Source organism: Solea solea, chromosome 2, assembly GCF_958295425.1.
Source record: "Solea solea chromosome 2, fSolSol10.1, whole genome shotgun sequence".
Lineage (NCBI taxonomy): Eukaryota > Metazoa > Chordata > Actinopteri > Pleuronectiformes > Soleidae > Solea > Solea solea.
In genome coordinates this window covers 32,835,720-32,851,584 of record NC_081135.1, presented here as the reverse complement: position 1 = coordinate 32,851,584, position 15,865 = coordinate 32,835,720, and the positions used below count along the sequence as shown (strand labels likewise).

Below are 15,865 nucleotides of genomic sequence, written 5' to 3'. Positions count from 1 at the left end.
ATAGTAGTTAAAGTAGTAAGTATTATCTCTTTGTTATATGAACACTTGTACTTTGTAAATAACACTTTTACAAGCCACATTTATTGTAAAATAACGTGTTTGAGAAATAAATGTTATGTTATGGCCAATGATTTCCAATAAAATGTGCTAATAAAATGTGCAATAACACCTAATACAACCAAAGTGGCTAAACTGGCAGCAGCAACTTAAAGTCTGCAATTGCACAACACTGCCATCTGCCCTGTTTCACAGAGCAAAATTACTAGCAGTACAACAGAGGAGTTTGTCCAAAGTTGACTGCACTGAAATAACTTAGGTTATAAAACATAGCTGTAGGCTATACATTTATATTTTAGAAAGGGGAGACTGAACAAAAAAAGTTATTATCTTTGTTGATGATTTGTTTTCTCTTTTTCTCTCTGTCTTCCCTCAACTCAATATTGATTCTTTTGACAGAGCGTGAGCTATTGATCCTGCAGGGCCTCGAGGATTTGGACATCCAGGAAGACGAGAATGCCGTGTTTGTGTGTGAGATCACGGTGGACGACGTGCCAGGGGAATGGTTCAAAAACGGGGAAAGGATACAACCCACAAGCACTGTCAAGATCCGCCAGGAAGGTCAGTCTCAAAATGACATGTAAATCGTCGTCCTGTATAGCACTGCCAATGTGGTTTTCCCTTAAAAAAAAATAAAACAAATAATAATTTATTGATTAGTTGAAAGATGTAAATATTATGTGATTTAAAATGTATAATTTTTATACATTTTCTTCTGATTTCAGGGACCAAACATTTTCTCCTTATGTGTAATGTGCGACCAGAGGATTCTGGGGAGATCAAATTTGTCGCCAGACATGTTGAATCTATTGCTTACCTGGAGGTGGAAGGTATTATGAAAACAGGCCTAATAGTTTGTCTGTAGCAAAATTATTATCACCACAGAGTATAAGAGTTGTTGCCTAAATACAACAAACTGTTCTATGTGCAATTTCTGCTCATATGATCTCAAATCTATGAATAAATTACATCAGAACTTTCCAAACTTCTCATTCTCCCAGAGGTTCCTATCAACATTGTGAAACCTCTGCAGGATAAGACCGTCCTGGAGAAGACCCGAGTGATCCTGGACTGCACTGTGTCAAACTCCAGATGTAGCATCCGCTGGTACAAAGGACCCAATGTCATACTGCCCTCTGAGCGCTTCGAGATCAGCAGCGAAGGCTGTTATCGCAAACTGATCATCCAGCATGTGCTGCTAGATGATGATGGCACATACAGTGTCCAGGTTGGCGAGTGTACCTGCTCTGCAAAGCTGACAGTGGAGGGTAAGAAAGGTCATGGTTAAGAGTCCATTGTGGTAATACACTCGAAAATCCCATTTGACAACAAAGCTACTAGGATGTTTTTGTGCAGTGGACATGTAGACTACTGTAAACTGTAAAGTCTCCTGCAGTGGTGTTTTTGTTCTTGTGTTTATTAATGATTTTGTCCTCCATCAAATGCACTGCAGGACATCGGGACAAATCCCAGAATGAAAGTTGTCACATTTCAACAGTAATGCCTTCTCTTAGTTTAAGCCTCCTCTCTTCTGCTAGTTCAACAGAGTAAGGACATTGTGAATAATCATATATAAGCCCTTAGCGCCATCTACTGGCAAAGAAAAACCAACGCACATATAGAACTGTTTTCTCTTGGAATGACTAGCAGGGGGGGATTCACATTAAAGCTACTGCCACTTTTTATTACCAAACTATGAAAGTTTGTGTCTAAAGTTTAAAAAAATATTATTGCTATATTATTATTATTATTATTATTATTATTATTATTATTATTATTATTATAACAATATATATATAACAATAATAATAATAATAATAATAATAGTAATGATAATAATAATAATAATGATAATACGAATAAGAATAATAAATAATAAACCTTTATTTGTGCCTCCAAGTCATTCAATAGTCCTTTAAAATGGTTCAGTGAGGATTAACTCCTTCAGTTTTAGGTAATTTTAGAGAGCATTCCAGTCGCAAACTTGCTTTTTGAATAATAATAAAAAAAACATAGATATGATGAGAGCATAGACCTAAAATACATTTATAAATTAAAATGAGCCAGTGTTTACAACTGTACCAGGACAAATCAGACCAACCAACACGACTATATAATATGCAATAAATCAAAGTTAACCAGGCACTTATATACTACTACTTTCATCCATTCATTCATGGCACTTTTCCATGCAGTATTATTTTCTTCCACACATCTATCATACCTATTCACATGCTGCCAGCACAGCTGTCTGGAGTACTGTGACGTGTAAGTGTTTTGTCCAGCGACACAAAGGTGTTTAGACTAGAGGAGCTGGGATTGAACCTCCTATGTTTCAGTTAAGACAACCAGCTCTACCTGCTACACAGCTGCACCCGATAATATGTTTTTTAAATTAAGTTTTAAATGATTTTTCAGCTCTTATAACACATAATCACAACACTAACACAGGTAATTGGTGTTAATGTTGTGGCAGAGAAGTGTGTGGTGTATCAGTGACCTGTTTTATAAGGAATTCAGTCTTAATTTGTCCAGACAGAAATCCTTCTGCATGGCTTGACAGAGTCTAAAACACACTGAGCAGCCACAACAGTAATACTTCAATGATTTAAGGGGCCTTGTTTGTAATTCAGTGTGTGTTTGTTTGCTGAAGAGCTCACAATTCTCCCTCTGCTCCGTCTCACTGTCTCAGCCCAGTCCTTGTTGATGGTCAGAGAGCTGAAAGATGTGGAGGTCGCGGCCCCCAATGAAGCCAGCTTCGAGTGTGAAGTGTCTGCTCCTGTCGTCAAAGCTCCCGTGTGGAGTTTGAATGGCGAGGCCTTGCAGCCCAGCTGTCGAGTAAGCCTGGAGAAGATGGGCACAGTCCACAGGCTAACACTCAGACAAACCTCCACGGACATGAGTGGAGCGGTGGAGTTCACGTCAGGCAAAGCGAAGAGCAGCGCTCAGCTTCGGGTGCTGAGTAAGTGAGAGAAGAAGCTGTTTATAAATGTCTGTTACATTCAAACCATTGTCAGATGAGTTCAAGTCTATCAGCTCCACACAACTTTCTGTGTTTCTCAGTATAGCGGTGCTAAGATCTCCAATCACCTGACAATATTACCACACTGCACATAGGAAGTGACTTTTTAAATGTCAAGACAGACAGCAACAACGCTGTTGCAAAGCATGACAACTGTTAACAGGTTAAAGTATGACTGAAAACACACTGATGTGTCCATTAAAAGTTTCATAAGTTAATTTTACAGCTCACAAAACCCAGTTGTTGAGCTGTTTCTTGGCATAAACCCTGTGGTACCGCTGTATACACACGAACGCTCCCACAGACTGGTCTGATAGTTGTGCTTGACAGAGACACATCCTGCAGCATGAAAATTACTTTAATTCAACTGTATTTTTTACCTTCTGTATGAATGTAACAATCATATCATTTATGCTACATGATTTCAAACTCTTAAAAATGTGTTACAGCAATAGTTTATCAAAATATAGTTATAATATTCAATTCATAATCTGACTACTATGTGCACTCCTTGCTATTGCGCAATGTGTCTGACTGGTGAATGGCTTCAATTCAGCCCCTGGGGATGTAATTCCTAAACTAACCACTAGATGGAGGTAATGACTAAGTCTTGAGGTTATGGCAGCAAAGCCATGTCACGCTGAGGTAGTGACAGTCTACTATGAATTTTAGTCACCGACTAAACTGCTTGCCATCTATTCTGATAGCTGTGATTATGATTTATTGGTCTCATTTTATTTATTTATTTAGTTAGTTCTCTGATTTGAGCTTTTTTTTTAAATGTGAAAATGTTCTGGTTTCTTTGCTTCTTTATGACTAACTAAACTAAAAAGATCTTAATAACTGTAATTGTTTAGTATTAAACCTCAAATTAAGTATTATTTAATTTGAGGTTATCCCACACTGCATTGCTAGTCAATGAATTAATACGCAAATTTATTATCAAAAATAATCCTTCGTTGCAACCCTGCTGTATATGTCTTGTAGAAGATTATGTCTATTGTATATTATTTACTCAACAAAACAAAACAATCTCTTCTGTTGACATTCTTCTCTCTCTGTTACACACACATACATGCGTGTCCACACACACACACCGAGCTACTGAATTGTATGCTGCGTTAAAGTCTGCTGCGTAACTTGGCATCGCACATGGTGCCCATAGCAATAAATACAGTAAATGTCTCTGGCTTAGAGAGCGCGGCATTCTGTAAGCAATAAAGGGTGTTTATGGTCCTACTCTATCTGTGGCCATGTAGGTCAAGCCCATCCTCACATGCCCCATGCTGCACTAGTTGACTGTGCTGGAGCGTAAGCTATTTTTAGTTTTATTATGCTGGCTTAAGACCAACGCGTGTTATGTTCGGTCATCTGGCTTAGGTCATAAGGCACTCATAAATCCAGCAAAGTAAAGGTGTCATGATGCATATCCAGAACTAAGCTAAGAAAATAAATGCTAATTAAAGTGGTCAAAATGGAGTCATAGACAAAGGCATACTGTACATGAATCTGCTTTGAGCGGACAAAGGGAAATATTACATTTACATCTATCTATCTATCTATCTATCTATCTATCTATCTATCTATCTATCTACTTATCTATCTATCTATCTATCTATCTATCTATCTATCTATCTATCTGTTAGCATGCTATCATTTTAGCTAACAACCTCTCTATCTATCTATCTATCTATCTATCTATCTATCTATCTATCTATCTATCTATCTATCTATCAGCTAGCATGCTATCATTATAGCAAGCATGCTATCTATCTATCTGTTAGCATGCTATCATTTAGCTAACAGGCTCTCTATCTGTCAGCTAGCATGCTATCTATCTATCTATCTATCTATCTATCTATCTATCTATCTATCTATCTATCTATCTATCTATCTATCTATCTGTTAGCATGCTATATTTTTAGCTAACAGGCTCTCTATATGTCAGCTAGCATGCTATCATTATAGCAAGCATGCTATCTATCTATCTATCTATCTATCTATCTATCTATCTATCTATCTGTCAGCTAGCATGCTATCATTATAGCAAGCATGCTATCTATCTATCTATCTATCTATCTATCTATCTATCTATCTATCTATCTATCTATCTATCTATCTATCTATCTATCTATCTATCCATCCATCCATCCATCCATCCATTTAGGACATGTAAAAGAAGTAAAATATAACACAGGTATGTAATTTGACAGAACAAGGCCACAGTCTTTAACTGATGCTTTTCCTTCTCCACTCACATTTCACAGGTGACGCCTAAGCGACTTGAATCGCCTGTCTGTCTGTCTGCTGCTGCTGCTGCCACGCAGACATGGATCCGTTGCTCTTCTGACGCTGTCACGTTGTGACACTGATGTTGCTTATTATATTTCTACATGCAGTCTACAAATGTGGTTAAAACAGGGTTTGTCATGAATTGTCTTGCAGTTCAGTTAAAGTTTAGGGGTTCTCTGTGACTCACTTTTATGTAAACAGAGGTTGTTGTTTTTCTCTCCGTTCATTTAAAATGATGTTGTTGTGTGCAAAGAAAGTGTCAAAGCAGTTTCTATTTCATGATATGAAAAATGTAGTTGGGTTGTAAATAATGTTCAGTTTGGAAGTGTTTCGACTGTAACCGAATACGAATGTGTTTGGGGTTTTTTTTTGGTATTCACCCGTTCATTCAAAGTACAGTGACAGTAAGTGCATCATTATTTTATAAAATTCAAAGCACACATTTAGAGTGAATTCAGTCTACCCATATTTATACATCACATTTTCCAGATGATTTGCCCCAGCTAGATACGCTGAATTATTATTTTTACACAATATAATTAACGCCCTATTACGTCCCCATGTATCAAAGATTAGTTTTTCATGGCTGTTGTGACATTAATTCAGATTATTTTAGGTCTGAAGAGCAGTTGACACCAGTGTCATCCAAGAAACGCCTCTATTTCCTATCTATTTTCATCGTCCGTTGTATAGAAATAGTTTTTTTTGTATATCTTTTGAAACTTTAAATAAAAAAACAAACAAACAAAGTCTTTTAGAAAGTGGCTTGTAATGTAAACACATTGGGCCAAAGAAATCAAGTAATATAACAAAGAAATAGAACCCACAGATTACTTGATCAACTTAATCTGTGGGTTACAACTTGTGCCATATTCCATTTCTGTTTTTTCCATTTGATTGTTTCCACTCCTGCTATGTTGTGTTGAGCGTTAGGTATGTGAGGGAAACAAAAAAAAAACAACTGTAGTGAAATATGACCTGTTTCAATAAAACATGCTTTATTGATGCAATGTAGAAATATGTGTTTCAGTGATAAGCAGCGATTTAAAAATGCACATTACCATTTTTTTTTTTCAACTTAAGTTACATTATTAATATACACACACACCCACATAGGTTACCCCTATGAAGCTGAATATACAGATCCATAAAGCAGGACACTTGAGCTTAAATTCAAATTTACAGACAGTGTGCTTTCAAATCAGACATCAAACGTCTCTAAGACGCCTCAGCAGGTCACACACAGCAGTGGCTAATTCAGCTATAAACTCGAAAACAATAACAATAAAATAGAATTGAAACCAAATCAAAATGACTGACTAAAATACTTTTATAATGTATGTAGAAAAATATTTTTGCAGCTGTATGTCTGTGCATAAACCATCCCCTGAAGTCTGACTTTAAAAAGTCAAATATTATGTTAAAGATTGTGGTGTTTTTTTGCTTTTTTTTTGGCATAAAACAACATTTAAAAATGTTCTTACACGTTCACATATAAGAAAAAAAACATATCAAAGTTATACACTGTAGAGATTAAAGGCTACAATTGTTGGCGACAGGTTACAGGATAGTAGAGACATTAAAATGACTCTGAACGTCACACTGAACAGCAATAATATTCACACTGTGTACAGTTTATACAACTCCTAACTACCACATTGAAATGATTCAATGGTTTTAACGTGGAGGCTGATCATACTGTAAGCGACTGCTGTCACATCATGACAACAACAACACAACGGCATAGCTGCACTGCAAAAGATGTCGTGTAATCCTCAATTTTCAATGACATTTACATATAGGAGATTAAACGACATGGCATTTCTCTGCAGTATGGTCCTTGCAATGGTCCGTGACGACAGCCAGTGGTGGTGATTGTTCATGCTCTTGTGCCCATGTTTCTGCTAACTTGAAGTCGTCTGCTGCTTGAGAGTGTCGTAGACGTCATCGCTTTTACTTAGTCTCTCAAAGAAGGGGATGAGATCCAGAAGCTCAGTGTCTGACATGTCATTGAACCAGGATGCTACGGGAACCTGGAGGTTTGAAAAAAAAAACAAAAAAAAAACGGAACATGGAGGAATTAAAACAAAATATTTAATGTGACGTCAGTGCAGTGAAGAGAATATAAATAACATACAGCATTTTCGGGATGGAAGATGTAGGAGGCTGGGGAGTTGTCAATGATGATGACCTTGTTGAGGTCTCTTCCTAAACGACTCAGGTCTTTCACATAATTCCCTTTGTGAAAGACACATGACTCCCGGAAGAGACGGCTCTGGAAGGCGCCGCATTTGTCCAACAGGTCAGACACAGGATCTGCATACTGAAGTACAAAAAAGATGTTTAAAAGTGATCGATGAGAAGCACACAAATGATTTCCACTCAACACAGACACAGATCATTAAACCTGTGAGAAAATACAGGTTTTAGGACAAGGACATAATTATATTATGTAAAAGTACAAGTTTAGATTGTGGGTTTTAGTCTTTTGCGGCCTGCTTGACTGCTTGTGATTCACACTTCAATGTTTATACATATAAATGCTATTTTTTTGGGGAGGATTATATCTGCATCATCTTGCTTGCTTGTCCTTTTCTTTTTTTCTTAATGTCTATGTGCTGCAGACGTTTTAACTGAGACAGTTTAATTGTTGTTGTTACTTGTAATATTTTCCTGGATAACAAGAAATACAAGCTTTATCCGTCTTAGTTCATAAATTCCTGGACATATTCAAATCGTACTTGGCAACTAAACCTGCAACCTGAGAAACTAAACTTACTTCTAGTTAACACCAAAAACAACCTGCGTCAAATTTCAGTGCAACATGTAAGAATAGATATACAGTATATATATACACATATATATACATATATATATATATATATATATATATATAAAGATAAAGATATAAAGAGCTCTACAGAAGTGATAATGCAACACTTATGCTTGGACACTTAAAAAGGTGACAGGGACACGAGCAGCATTTCAACGCTGCCACTATCTCAAATGTTCTCATGATACCGTCATGTGCCACAGAGTTGGTGACCACTAAGCCACTGACCACATGTTTCAAAAGTTAATGCTGAGGTTGACACAGTTTCAAGTAAATGCTAAGAGGTTAAAGTGTCTGTAGGTTTCGGCTGACATCGTAAATATTGTACACCATAATGTGTGAGTACTGTATACGCATGTGGAAGGACACTTATAAACTAGACACAAAAATGAGACTTCCAGTCATTCTGAGCGTAAAAGTTGCTGAAACAACAGGTGTCGCTTTACAGAACATGTCAAGTACTGATAGATTTGTTTTTACGCCAACCAGTATGTGCACTCACTCACTCACTCACTCACTCACTCACTCACTCACAACGAAAACAACTAAAAAAAGTGATAGAATCCGAAGAGCAGTCTGACCTTGGCTAAGCTCGCGGTGAACAAAACACACTCAAACAGTTCTCCCATCCTCTGGAGGAATTCGTCGACGTGGGGTCTCTTTAACACGTGCACCTGAGCGGAGACACAATATGAAAACAACAAGGCGTATGAAAACAATATACAGTTATAATGAGGGGAAATGTGTCAATAAATGGAAATAAAGACATCCTTTCAGCACCTGCACTCACTTATTATTAAAATCTTTTTATCTTGTGTCTACACATTGCCATATCTTTTTGTGTATGATATTTTTCTTGTATCACATTTTGATAAATTAGGCATTTGTGGCATTTTGCAAAATTTGACCGTAAAATGTATTATTTCATTAAAAATGAATCATTTAAACATGTATAGTATATATGTGAGGGTTTATTATTATTATTGTTGTTATTATTGTTATTATTATTATTATTATTAGTAGTAGTAGTAGTAATAATAATAATAATAATAATGATGATGATAATAATAATAATAATATTAACTATTATTATTATTATTATTATTATATGTCATAGCATGTAAATGTGTCTGTTGACACTTGCATGTTGATATGGGGTTTTATTCAATGGTTGAAATGTCCTAATTCAAAATTGTATTTAAAAATTAACCCTAACCCACAAAATGGTCGGTTATTAAATATGAAACTGCAATTTGAGTATGGGTCTGAGAATAATTATATTTCTTAGGGTAATCCACTGTCTTATGTTGCTATAATTACACACCTAAATAAAAAAGACTACTCCTACTGAGATGCTAGTGACCTTGTTTCTGAACCAAGTCATCCAGAATAGAGCTTTCGCCACTTAAAACAAGCCTATCCTGGATTACTTGAAGCAGACCCAGGCCCTCTGGACACCACAGCTCCTCTGTCTTCTGGAAAGCCCAGCACAACAGATTTTTATATCATTATACCATTTACAGTCACTGCCATTCCCCAAAGGAACACGAAGGAGCGGGGCACAACATGCGCCACAGCCTGAGATTGATGTCCAGTGATTTCTGAGAAGCCCGACAAGCTTTGGTCATGTCGTCAGGCCCCTGAAATAACCACCTGCTGCTTGGAGCCATCAACAAGCAGAGCTACTGCACTGTCAAGACACCAGCGTAGTGTTCCCAGTGCAAAGTGGAGTCCATAAGGGACTTTTATCTTTTTATCTCAGGTCAGGTGGTGTTTCAACCACACATGGTTACTAGTGTGTGGTGTATATTATACAGTGTGGTGATGGTCAGTGCGGCTTGTACACAAAAAGCCCAATTTTTAAAGTAAAAACCGCGGTTATTGTTGCTATATACATTAACATTGAGTGATATAAATAAATGGGTCAGCTTAAGAAGATAAGCATTAAACATACCTGATAATCTGTTCCATCAATTTCCACTGGAATGATATAATCAGCATTGTTCAATGGCTGTGGAGAATATAAAATATAACAAAGAGGAACATTAATGGCAGAAAATAAATAAGCAATTTCCAGACAAATACAATTCAACACTGCGTGCAGGTTACAGCGACTGCAGTAAATCAGGAATAACGATGAGTCAAATAGACACGGAGACGCCGCCTCAGCATCTTTACAGTCACACAACACTGTTAATGATATCACCGCAGAAAACGACAAGGCTCGTAAAAAAAGTGTCATCCCAGTGTCATCCCAGCTGTGATCAGTCTTTGCATTATTGGTTAACTCTGTGGTGATGGAAGTGAAAAAATAGAACACGTGCTGCCTAATCAAAGAATAATTAGTGTGAATAAACAATATTATTATTACTAATAATGATAATAATAATAATAATCTACTTTTGTTGTTTTTGCTCATCATAATCCAATCATACGGTGTTTTTCGATCACCGCTGCTTCTATGAAACTACATGTTTGTTGTCTTTGTCTTTTTTGTCAGCAATGACTTCACTGAGTCGCCAAGAACCAGCATGAGACACGAATACTTACTGAAAATGTCGGACACAAGGAACCACAGATTTAAGCCACTTCACAAAATACTCACATAGTAAAATCTACACCTGATTAAATCTTTCACTTACACTTTATTTTAATATTAGACAGCCGCTTCCAAAGGGAAAATGAACGCTTTGCTTTGTAAACTGCACCAAAGCCCATAGAGAAAATCAGAGATTTTACAATCTTAGTACACGGCAGTTGTTGATCCACTGCAGTCTTCATCGCTGAGTTCAAAAATGTGTTATTTTTTTAGACTTCAGTGTTGGAAATCCTTCATTCCGACTAACCTAAGTGACACAATCTGACAAGTCAAGTTAGCAGTAAGTAGACCAGCTCTCCCGTCGTCTCCCTGCGAGCTGATAACGTTGTTATTTTTGTTTTTTTTCTTTCCTACAGACTTTGGTGTGGGAGAGTGAGTGGTTTAAAGACTTCAGTTTCCAATGATCTTTCCTTGTGTCCCCATTAGCACCTGTACCTCAAGTTTGGTTGAATTTTGAAGAGCTTTTATAGTGAGCCCTGAGCTCACTGGCCTTCCTTTATAATACCCAGTGCTATTTTTAGTATATATGTCAGAGTAATAATGACTTTTATTATCCTCCTTGTGTTTTAACATGTAGTTAACAGAGTCTGACCCTGTTTACACAGTGAGCGCCGATATCCAGTGACATCCTTTCGGGCAGTCTGTGACCTGAGAAGGACTAAACACCACATGACATTCATTACATAATCTGAGGAGACACGGGAGCCCTAATATTCAGCATTGGTTACGTTGTTTGCCCAAACGCTGCCATAAAAGGCATCAAACTAAACATAAAGAGTCTATATGTCTTGGAACAATGTAAACGCCAAAAACAGTTGAAGAAGTTATGTCTCGGTTAAGAATAGCCACTCCATTTACGGTTGCCTGGCAACTGAAAAACTTCTGGAAGCTGCTGCCCCCCGCGCTCGGCCAAAAGAAATAAGCGACATGTGGTAGTGCAATCATACAATAGAGCTCATCCATAAAAGTGGAGAAGCTGTTAAGATTGATGATAAATATTTGTATGACACATAATCCAGGTCTTCCTGGAAAAAAAGAGATGCTGATACTGGAGAGGGTTTATTTTTAAATCATGGGAAAAACTTTAAATCTGCTTGTGGAGCAACACACATTGTTTAACTCGCACACACAGGACAAACGCCGTGACCTTGATGTCACACGGCGATAAGACGCAACCAATATACTGCAGAAAAACTATTTTTCTTTTTTGCCTTGTACCGCAACAATTAATTGATTAATTCATTATTTATTTCTTCATTCATTCTTTTTTTTAGTTAATCGTAAGAGCATCAGAGTTTATATAATTTTACATTCACTTGCATGACGTTCACATTACAGGTCATTACATGCTTTCAATAGGTACTGCATCATCTGATGCTACACAGTGTCATACGTGCTCTAAACAAAAAGAAGATGGACAATAAATTCACAATTAAAAAAAAGGTATATGGTTATTTCATATAATGTCTGTTCATCTGTTCTTATCTACAGCTTATCTACATTTAGCCTCTTAAATGTGACTTTTCATTTGAATCCAGAAGGAAAAGGATAGGGCAAAGTACATTAGCCTGTTGGAAGATTTCTTCTTATGAAATAAAAACTAATTCTCAGATTTTTGCCTCTTAAATGTGTGTAAACTGAAAATATTTGGTTTGTGAATAAAAGAAGACAATGAATTGACGTTTGGGGAAAAACCCGGTTGACATTAACAACATTATGCCCCGAAATAACAAATTGGTTTAGTTATTTATCTAAATTTCTCCAGTATGCACATTCATATACAAACACTACATATAACGATGAGAAAGGAGGCCAACTTACCTTAAATGAACTGTGGACAAGTGTTTCATCCAGATCAATGACGACACAGATCTTCCCCGTGTCATTGGATATCATCGTCGGCAGCAGTGGTTTTGTTGGAACCTTAATTTAAACAAAAGCACGGCTGCAATTAAAATGGACGTTTAAGCTTCCAAACATGCAATATGATCAGCAGCTACAGCGTAACAAGTGCATACTTTAAACCACAGAAGTGATCATCTCAACATATTGTGAGGGATGCAGAGGACATAGTGCTCATCACATGTGTATGTTTTCTTGTCACTTAAGAGCCTGGATTGTGTTGTGGTGTTTCAGTAAGTAGGGGGGGGGGGCGGTTACAGGGAGTCCTGCTACAGCTGCTGCCCTGTTGATGGAGCAACTGGATTGGAATCGCTACGCTGTGTCTCATCCTTCATCGAGTGGCCAGAGATCTGTGTTTGTTAGTGTGATCGGGATTCTAAAAACAAGTCAGCTGCCTGTAACACTGCTGTGTGTGTGTGTTTAGATTCTGATTCTAATTCGGAACATTCACCTCGGTTGCTTCACAGTGAAGGTGTGGACATTCATAATACCTGCTCTATTGGTGGAATGCAGTACTCGCAGTCACAAAGCTCAGAGGCTTCGTCATCACTCGGCTCCTCTTCTGAATCGCTGCTCTGTTCGTAGCCGTTTTCGTCCTCGATTTTGTCGTGTGTGGACACAACGCTGTGAATGATATCTAGAGGGTATCTTGTGTCTGTTGAACTGTCGTTTGACCCGGAGTCATTGTCTGATTCTGGAGTTGCTTCGTTGGCCGCTACACTCTCGCTCACTTCAGAAACTTCAGTAATTCCATTAGTGACTGCTGGGCAAACTCCAGGGGCCTGTAACTCAGTCTCACTCTCGGATGGAGGATCATCTGCTCCTTCATTCCTTGGAGCGATCCCATCAGCTTTTCCACACACTATCTGATAATTAAGTCCAAAAGAAGACTGAACACTTTTGATCTGATATGCATAGTAATCCTCAACATCGAGGTCACCCAACTCTTCATTGCCTTCATTGTCAATCAGCGACCAATACGGCTCCTTTTCTGAACATTCAATAAATGGTTTATCTTCGGGCTCATTGTCCTTTTTGCAAACAGTGACTGTCGTCTGTCCATGTTCAAATGTAGAGGCGTCGTCACTGCGAGATTCATGATTCTGGACGTCACAGAACTCCTCTTCATAAGCATCACCTTCAACGGAGATGTCCTCAGCACATGGTGCACACATTGTCTCCTGACCACCAGCTGACAAACACTCCTCAGATTCTTCCTCTTCTTCATTTTCTGTGTAAAGTGCTTCAACTTCTATTTCTTCATCATCATCTTCTTCTTCTTCTTCTTCTTCTTCTTCTTCTTCATCATCTTCTTCTTCTAAACACGACTCTGTCTCTATGATCCAGTCGTCGGGATCTTTCTCTGACTCACAGTCAACTGTGGAACTTGGATCTGCTGCGTCTTCGTGTGCTTCTTCAGAAGATACAGCAGTTTCCTGTGCATTCATTTCCTCATTTGAATCCTCAAATGTATCAGCATTCTTGGCAGCATTGTGTTTTGCTGCCTCTTCAAGATACAGGCACTCATGTATATCGCCGCCATCAAAGCAGGAGATGTAGCGTTGCTTCGGTGCAAATGCGTGATAGTCGGTGCTGTCAAATAAATCAAAGTAACCATTATAATTGGAGGGCATTTTCTTTGTATCCTCGTTGCTTTGATCAGCATGGCTTTGTTCTACTTCGTCCTCGTCTTCACATGATTCCCACTGCGTCTGCTCGTCGCTTGAATCTTCCTTCTCGGATTCCCCAAACAAATCAGCGAATGGATCTGAAGGAATACTGCCATTGCGGCAAGTCTTGAAAGATTTGGTTTCGACGGAGGAGCAATCCGAGAGTCTGTCTTCTTCAGCGCAGGACTCCGAGCCGTCAGAGGCTCTGTCACATTGCTGACTAGTTTCATACTCTTCACTTGTCTCAAAGTCATCATATCCGCACATCTCGCAGAGATCTGTTGACACGTCTAATGTAGGAGTTTGCTGAGAGAGTTCTTGAGCTTCCTGGAATTTCTCACAGCATTCGCTGGCAAAGTCGGCAAGTTCACAGTCATCAGAATCTCCCGATAGTGTCGCCTCAGTTCCATTTTGCTCGCACAAAGACCTCTCTTCTTCATCCTCTTCATTCTCGTCATCATCATAGTCATCTTCGTCACTGTTTGTGCACTCAGACTGGTTCTGAATTTCAAGTTCAGCGCCACAGTCCAATGAGTCCAGCGAGTCAGAGTTATGAGGTTCTGAGTCTTCTGTCGACGTGTCCGCTTCAGACTCAGAGCACTCGCTCCGCTCATCCTCAGACTCGTATCGTTTGAGCGATTCAAGGTCGTCGCCGCTTCCTGATATGAAATCAGACATCTCGTACAGCCCCAAACTGTCACATTCAACCACCAGTGTGTCTGGCTCAAAGTCAAAAGACTCAAACTGTTGAGCGGAGGGCTCGCATTGTTGAAATAGTCTGAGGTGTTCTGCACTGTGTTCACAGGAAGGACAACATTTGTTGCAGGCGATGCTATGATTAGCACTCTGCTCAGAGGACTTCAAACAGTCAAAGTGTTGAACACATTCATTACACGACTGGCTTAACCTGGATGTCTCGCAATCATCAAGGCTTTGGTTGGATTCCAAAAAGCCATTGCTTGTTGGATATTGCACGAAGCTATCGGCATGTCCGTTACCATATGAACTGAATTCAGCCTCATAGTTACTCATTGTGCAGTGTTCCAGGCATTGAAGAGAAGAGTCCATGTCCCTGGTGACCATTTGCTCTGTGTATTCCACGAGGACCTTTATGCCAAGTTCAATACTGTCCTTCAAAGGATCTGCAGTTTTTGTTAATATGGCAACCTCACGTTGTTCTGTGAGCATGGCTTCAGACGAGGACTCCCTTTCTCCAGAAAGTTTAGATTTCTCTGAGTTTTCCAAATACATTGTGAAACTATTTCTTCTCAAACTTTAATGCTCCATTAAAACGGGGGATGTTGTCAATTCTGAGGAACCTGCAGAATCCAAGTCCAATAGACTGGCAGGTGGCTGTTGGGTCCATCCAGAGTGGATATTCACACGGCTGGTGGGGAGGGGGGGAGTCACTGGCGTCTCAAACCAGTGCGAGAGAGTAACAGCAACAGCAGCAGCATGCACGATGACATGACAGGTTGTCACAACCAAAA

General features: G+C 38.6%; 2 protein-coding genes across 4 annotated transcripts in view; one reads left to right on the top strand and one right to left on the bottom strand.

Moving 5' to 3' along the window:
- obsl1b (obscurin like cytoskeletal adaptor 1b) overlaps positions 1–6,389 on the top strand; it is a 31,294-nt gene extending 24,905 nt beyond the window's left edge. For all 3 annotated transcript variants that reach the window (XM_058654746.1, XM_058654748.1, XM_058654747.1), the window contains 5 exons: positions 457–618; positions 783–887; positions 1,059–1,325; positions 2,750–3,019; positions 5,347–6,389. In XM_058654746.1, coding sequence (XP_058510729.1) covers positions 457–618; positions 783–887; positions 1,059–1,325; positions 2,750–3,019; positions 5,347–5,357 — 815 coding nt within the window. In that variant the 3' untranslated portion in view covers positions 5,358–6,389. The remainder of the gene's footprint in view (positions 1–456; positions 619–782; positions 888–1,058; positions 1,326–2,749; positions 3,020–5,346) is intronic.
- On the bottom strand, positions 6,348–15,865 carry LOC131476335 (probable serine/threonine-protein kinase kinX). The gene is made up of 6 exons (XM_058654749.1): positions 13,197–15,865; positions 12,625–12,726; positions 10,159–10,215; positions 8,786–8,878; positions 7,509–7,694; positions 6,348–7,404 (listed from the first exon to the last, which is right to left on the bottom strand). Exons 1-6 carry the CDS (start codon positions 15,624–15,626, stop codon positions 7,276–7,278), a joined length of 2,997 nt encoding a protein of 998 aa, XP_058510732.1. The 5' UTR covers positions 15,627–15,865; the 3' UTR covers positions 6,348–7,275.

Excerpts from the sequence above, each read along its gene's own strand:
- LOC131476335 (XM_058654749.1), bottom strand. The coding sequence starts at position 15,626 with ATGTATTTGGAAAACTCAGAGAAATCTAAACTTTCTGGAGAAAGGGAG. Across the intron at positions 10,216-12,624 it reads TTGTCCACAGTTCATTTAAG|CCATTGAACAATGCTGATTA; the intron begins GTAAGTTGGCCT and ends TATTCTCCACAG. Across the intron at positions 7,405-7,508 it reads TCTTCCATCCCGAAAATGCT|GTTCCCGTAGCATCCTGGTT; the intron begins GTATGTTATTTA and ends TCAAACCTCCAG.